Source organism: Orycteropus afer, unplaced genomic scaffold, assembly GCF_000298275.1.
Source record: "Orycteropus afer afer isolate SDZICR_OR568_19922 unplaced genomic scaffold, OryAfe1.0 scaffold00061, whole genome shotgun sequence".
Lineage (NCBI taxonomy): Eukaryota > Metazoa > Chordata > Mammalia > Tubulidentata > Orycteropodidae > Orycteropus > Orycteropus afer.
The window spans coordinates 2,804,318-2,811,302 of record NW_006921648.1 but is presented as its reverse complement, the minus strand read 5'-3'; the positions used below and the strand labels follow the sequence as shown (position 1 = coordinate 2,811,302).

At 52.5% G+C, this 6,985-nt stretch overlaps 1 protein-coding gene across 1 annotated transcript in view; it reads left to right on the top strand.

Annotated features, from left to right (window-relative positions):
• The window catches only part of ADCY9 (adenylate cyclase 9), a 167,229-nt gene extending 163,110 nt beyond the window's left edge, over positions 1-4,119 (top strand). Inside the window, exon 10 of the mRNA XM_007939578.2 lies at positions 2,928-4,119. Coding sequence (XP_007937769.1) covers positions 2,928-4,119 — 1,192 coding nt within the window. The remainder of the gene's footprint in view (positions 1-2,927) is intronic.
• Positions 4,120-6,985: the final 2,866 nt, after the last annotated feature.

Sequence of the window (6,985 nt, the reverse complement as noted above, 5' to 3'; positions counted from 1 at the left end):
CAGAAGGGATGGGCTCCCCTGTGTGTTTGGCTGCAGCCCCAGCGGGAAAAGCAGAGAAGCAGTGGACGGATGGGAAGTCTGACCACAGCCGCCCGTTCCTGCCTTCTGTACCACTCAGATTATTTTCTGGCATGCTATCTACTCATGAAGGGGCTGTTCGCTGGTGTCCCCACTTGGGAGAAACTGACAGGAAGGTTAACTCCTCACCCACCCAGATGAGCTCCCAAGGCAGACAGACTGGCTCCCCTCGTTCTAGACCCTCTTCCTGCCTCATTGAGAAGCCTCAGTGCTGTGGCCCCATCTGTGCTGGTCCTCGGTCATCAGGGCGTCACCGTCCACCTTGTCGTCCTGTGTCCTGTGCGTTACCAGAGTGAATGGGAGCAGCTCAGAGCGTCTCCACAGAGGGCTGTTTCGGTGCCTCGTTCACAGCTTTGGTGGGTCACTGGTAGGACTCTCACCTGCTGAGAGGCCTGGATTTGATGCCGGGCCTGTGCTCTTTTAGAGTCCTGGTACTGCAGTGGTTAAAATGCTCGGCTACTAACCCAAAGGTCAGCAGTTAGAACCCCCACCAGCCACAAAGATGTGACAGTCTGCTTCCATAAAGAGTGCAGCCTTAGAAACCTTATGGGGCAGTTCCACTTTGTCCTGTAGGGTTGCTATGAGTTGGAATTGACTTGGTGGCAACGTTTCGTTTTTGTTTTTGTTTTTGGGGCGGGGGATTGGTTTAAGTACAGACAACACTAAAGCTCGTTAAACACTTTATTGTTAAAGAATAGCCTTCTGTGTGCAGAGCTGTCAGGTTAACTGAGGATCTATCTATGTGTGTGTTGACCCGGTCCATTGTCCATCAAATCTAGTGGCCTGTTCTGTGTATGTTAGACATAGATTAGGCTGTACAATATGTATGAACCACATTTTTTTTTTTTTAAAAAGGGAAAAAAGACTAGAAAGAAATTCAACAAACATTAATAGTGATTGCATCTGGATATATTTTTTCCCCTAAATTGCCTGTGTTGAGCATGTTGTTGTTGTTGTTTGCCGTCGAGTCATGTAGTATTTAAAAATGGAACAATGTAGATATTTAAAAAATAAACTTTAAAACAGATTGTGTAACTCTTCACTAATCTTCAGTCTTCCAAGCCCAGTTGTCACCCATCGGTACCATCAAACCTGAGACCAGCTTGAGCTCCACGGTTATGTGATCGCAGGGACCCAAGATTGGTCCAGCCTCTTAGGAGGGCAGTCTGTGATTTCTGGCAGACTTCTAAATGCGCAGGATTTAAAGTGACTTGGCAGCTCCATGTCAAGGCGTGTGTCCCTCCAGTTGGCACAGTCACGGACATAGGAGCACTCTGCTGCGTTGTCTGGCATCTGTAGGAGAGGACGGTGTTCTGGTTTCCTAGTGCTGCTCTGACAAGAGTATACACAAATGGGATGGCCTTAACCAACGGGAGTTTATTCTCTTGCAGTTTGGAGGCTTTAAGTCCAAGTTCAAAGTGCCAGGCTCTAGAGGCTGTGTGAAAGCCCCTCGACCTTGGGCTCTGCCTCTTGCTCCCGGCCCACTGAAGCTAGAGGCATCTCTTCACTCAGGTAGATACTGGGTGCTTAGGCTAACAAGCCCAAGGTTGACAAATAAAATGGCACAGTTCCCATGTTACCAAACCACACGGCAGGCCATTAATTCAAGTCCATTGTAAGTTCCAAGGTCGGCAGAGCATGGCAGGCTGCTGAATAACGACACAGCTACATGCAGGGTCCAAGCGTGCCATAAGCTAGAGACTATCCCCAAGGCTTCTCCTTATATACAGGAAGCAGACCACATCCCAAAGGCAGCTACTCAGCTGCTTGTGGTAGATCCCACCATGGAGTTGATTGCCAGTCTCATCATGAGGAATAATTACCACCAGCTGCCCAGCCATTCAACCAGGCCCAGCCAAGTTGACATACAAATTTAACTACCACAGACGGCACAAGCCAGGTGTCCCCTGTGGGCGCCTGGCTTCCTTCCAGCACACCTCTGCATTTGAGTGCTGGACGGCCCGGGAAGTGGGGACACTGGTCGTCTCCAAGAGACACTGAAGTTGCACTGTTGGCACCATCCGAGTTTCTTACCGTCGTGTGTGTATGTCTTGCTCCTAAAAGAAGACATATGCTTGTGAATGATGTTAAAGTTGTCTTAGGTGATTGGGGCCCCACATAACTAGCCCCAAGGGAAAACATGCTATTTTGCCAAACTTTCACGTGGGTAGAGAATAGAAAACTTACAAAAATTCTTTATAAAATTGTCAGTCTTTTAAAGTAAAGTTGGATTTGAAATCTAAGGAGCAGGAGTATTAGAGAGTATTACTGTATCAACATTCAATTTCTTGGGTAGACAGTGATGCCGTGGTTACGAAGGGAAATGTGTTTCCTCCTAGGAGATACATGCTGAAAACCTTCATGCATGCATGTGTGTGTGTGTGTGTGTGTGTGTGTGTGAGATTAGACAGAAGGCAAAGTGGCAAAATGTTAACACTTGTTGAATCCAGGGATAGAGTGTATACAGGAGTTTATTTTAAGAGTCTTTATGTTTCTCAAAATAAAAGATCTTACTTGTCTGTAAAGGTTTCTAACTGAAAGGTTGGGGAAGAGAAAGAAAAGATTTTTAGAAAAAACAAGAAGCTAAGATTTCTGAACAACAGCAATGATACAGCCCTTGTTAATAAAGGTAGCGCCACCTGTCTCTGCGTGTCCTTGGCCGCATGAATGCACGCAATTGCTTTGCAGTCCGGGTGGCTGAAGGCTTGACCCCAGCAGCACTTGGAGCAGGATGCTGGTGGGCGGGGTGTTTCAGAACCTCCAAGTGCAGGGTAGGCAGCTTTCCCTTAAAGATGCATTGAAACAACCCTTTTAAAAGGGCCTGTCCTTTCTGTCCCCTTTACTCTCAGTTCCGAGGGGAGTGCGTGCAACGGCTTGCTGCCGCACCACAGCTGGAAGCCGGCCAATCTGATCGGCCAGGAGGCGCTTCTGGTCTTCTTTCTTCTGCTGCTCCTGGTCTGGTTCCTGAACCGAGAGTTCGAAGTCAGCTACCGCCTGCACTACCATGGCGACGTGGAGGCGGACCTGCACCGCACCAGGATCCAGAGCATGCGGGACCAGGCGGACTGGCTGCTGAGGAACATCATTCCCTACCACGTGGCTGAGCAGCTCAAGGTCTCCCAGACCTACTCCAAGAACCACGACAGCGCAGGGGTCATCTTCGCCAGCATCGTCAACTTCAGCGAGTTCTACGAGGAGAACTACGAGGGGGGCAAGGAGTGCTACCGGGTCCTGAACGAGCTCATTGGGGACTTTGATGAGCTCCTGAGCAAGCCGGGCTACAGCAGCATCGAGAAGATCAAGACCATCGGGGCGACCTACATGGCTGCCTCGGGGCTGGACACGGCCCAGTGCCGGGACGCAGGCCACCCGCAGGAGCACCTGCAGATCCTCTTTGAGTTCGCCAAGGAAATGATGCGTGTGGTGGACGACTTCAACAACCACATGCTGTGGTTCAACTTCAAGCTCCGTGTCGGCTTCAACCACGGGCCCCTGACGGCCGGGGTCATCGGCACCACCAAGCTGCTGTATGACATCTGGGGGGACACGGTCAACATCGCCAGCCGGATGGACACCACCGGGGTGGAATGCCGCATCCAGGTGAGCGAAGAGAGCTACCGCGTCCTGAGCAAGATGGGCTACGACTTCGACTACAGAGGGACAGTGAACGTCAAGGGCAAAGGTCAGATGAAGACCTACCTCTACCCCAAGTGCATGGACAACGGGATTGTGCCGCAACACCAGCTGTCCATCTCCCCGGACATCCGGATCCAGGTGGATGGCAGCATTGGGCGGTCGCCCACCGACGAGATCGCCAACCTGGTGCCTTCTGTACAGAACATAGACAGGGCGTCTCTTGGTTCCGATAACAGCATGCAGGCCAAGGACGTCCATCTGTCTTCTAAGAGGCCCTGGAAGGAGCCCAGCCGAGCGGGAGAGAGGGGTCGAGTTAGCAGAACCCCGGAGAAAAGGGACTGTGAGGAGGCAGAGCTGGAGGAAGCCGGCGAGCTCACCAAGCTGAGCGTTTCCAGGAGCGTTTGACACGGCGCACGAAGGCTGCCCGCGGTGCTCTGTTCGTCGAAACACAATAATACTTTGGCTGTGGTGCCTCCCCAGGCGCCTCGGTGCCACCCGGACGCGGTGCACTGTCGTCACTTCCGCACTGACTTCCGTGTGGATCACGGATCTTCCGGGGTCATCCCCACCGTCTCTTCCCATGTGCTCCCTCCACCTCCATGTTACCGCTCAGCAGTGTGGGGGACACAAGTGCCTTCAGGGGTTGGCCTTGGCCTCCATTTCTGGGGACAGAGGCCGCCCAGAGAGCTGGGGCTCTGGGTGTTACTTGACTTTGAAAACAAGCTGTGGCTCAGACATCATTTTTATTGCTTTTTCTCACAAGACACTTTTTTTGGTTTTGGTTTTTTTTTTTTTTTTTGTGGGCTAATACAGTGTTTCTGAGGTGTTTTTTTTTTTTTTCTGTATACATAACCGTGTTCACCATGACCTGACCTTCCTATGTAAACACGCACACGTGCACACACTTGCATCTATGAAACTGAGATCAAGGGCCAGTAGCTTACCGAGAGGGAGGGTCCGGGGGCGCATGGGCCGAGGGAGGCAGGTAGCAGGGAGGCCCGATGCAGCCAGGGCTCAGATAGCCACGATCCAGTCCTTCCCCTGCGGCTGCCCTCCCACCTGCCCTGCACCCAGCAGCTTTAGGGACTCGTCCACTTCCAGGCCAAGATGTCAGACAGGTAACCCCATGTGTGCGTGAGCCCAGGCCTCAGGTATCTCCAAAGCCGTCGTCCATCCTGTGCCCCCAACCCCGGCACATCTTCCCATCAGAGTGGAGGTGGTTGTCTTTGAAGCTGCCTCATCTGAGAGAGTGAAACTCGAAATAAATGTCCTAGGGTTGCTTTTATTTATTTATTTATTTACCAGGAAGCATGTGTGTGTGTGTGGGCACCGTGGGCACGTACATTTGGGGGTCTTGGTGGAAGGAAGTCGGCTCTGTAGGGCCCAGGAAGGGCAGAGTGGAACCAGGGGGACCTGTCTGCTGGCAGTCCAGCCACCTCCAGCCTCCCTTGCCTAGAGGGCACTAGGTGGGATTCTGTCAAAACCTTCCTGGACATCAGAGACTTTGGGTTGGAAAAAACAGCTGTCATCCCCTTTCAGGTGGAACGCTGCTGCCATCTGGTGCCACGGGGGTCAGGCTCAGCTCCCTCGTGCAGGGAGCCCTGGCCACCCGAGAGCTGAGCTGAGGAGCAGGTAGACGGGAGTGGCATGTACTGTGTTCCGCCAGCTCCTGCCGTGCCCCTGTGGTCTCCCACCTTCAGGCCACATGTGGCCTGTTGGGACTACGATACCTTCTCCTGAGCCCACGCTGGCCCTCTTCTGACGGAGTTCTTACACTCAGTTCAGCATTTAGGGACAGTCTGTATGTAAATGAGGCATGTCACCAGGGAAGCACTAGGAAACCAAGGAGCTGCCCTCTGGGCCTTCTGTGCCTAATGGCTTTGTAGTGATGTTGCCACATTGAGTCTGAAGTTCGTGGAGAGCTGAGCCGCAGCGACAGTCACCCTGTCGCAGTTAATCTTTTGTAAGGTGATGCTGGCGCGCAGCCCGGAAGATGATTGGAGGCCCGACGCCTTCTCCTCAGGTCTTCACCGTCCTGCCTGTGTGCATTTTCTTCTCACTGTGAAACCTTACTGTCGTGTTTTCACAACTGCATTACGTTCTAGCATTGTCTCCCTGTCCCACACGCTTGCAGAATCTGCATGAAGAAGTCGTGGTTCACCCGGCCAGCTCATCAGGGGACGTACAGGTGGCCTTGAGTGTCCAGAGCCTCGGTAGCCTGGAAGCCAGAGCCCTCTCAGTCACTTAAGATCCTCCTTCAGGCGTCACTGTCATCGTCCTTCCAGCACCGCGGGGGGAGGGTTGTGACAGTACCTCTGCTTCTAAGGAATAGTCTTACAAATGATTGCACAATTTTTTTTTTTTTTTTCATTTCCTTAAAGAAACACTACCCGATGCTGCCCTTAGATGTAGGACTTGCTAGCACTTTGGGACTTTGCTCAACAGCGTTAAGGGGTGTGGCCAAGGATCACCATCCACTGTCCAGGCTCCAGAGCCAGAGCTACAGCCGACGGGCCGGGCTGTGGCCCACGAGCTGCACTTCTTGGCTCTTTCATGTGGCAGCCTCTCCAGAACCTCACCTCCTCACACACGTCTTCCCTATCACACTCTCCTCCCACGACCACAAAGGTGTCTGTGAGTCCTGGCCCACGGAGACCCAGGAACTTGCTGCATTAACAGCTGCCGGCCCGATCGAGCTCTGTGTGTTCAGAAGCCTGCCACCAAGGGCAGCTGACCCAGCTTACAGAATTGTCTTCAGAAACCACCCTGAGCTTCTGAAGTGGCCAATAGAAATGTTCCTTCTGGGCCACACAGTGACTCTGATATCCCCTGGGCCCCTGCCCCACAGCATACCTCAGCGCAGACAGTGCAGACGTCAGCTGTTCAGATGGGTTAGCACTGAGCAGGCGCTTGCTGGAGACAGACAGGGTTCTAAGCAGTGGGTTCAAGCACTGGCGACAAGAAGGGTACGTCCTTGGGGCTGGGAACACCGCTCACGAACTTAGGGTAGGAAGCAGTACTTCAGAGTTGAATGTGTGTATATAGCCCCTCTGAATTGCTGTTGCTAGTCTTCTCTCGCCCTCAGGCCAGATCCAATTTACGTATAAATACATGATAAACAAGCACATGTAATCTTACCCGATGCCGATCAACATAAACGTCTCAGAATGCCCTGGGTGACACCACACCTCGCATGACCCTACTGAAGCTGCAGCCCCCCTCGTCATCACCCTGCACATTTGCACAGGACACAGAGCCAGCAGGCAGCGCG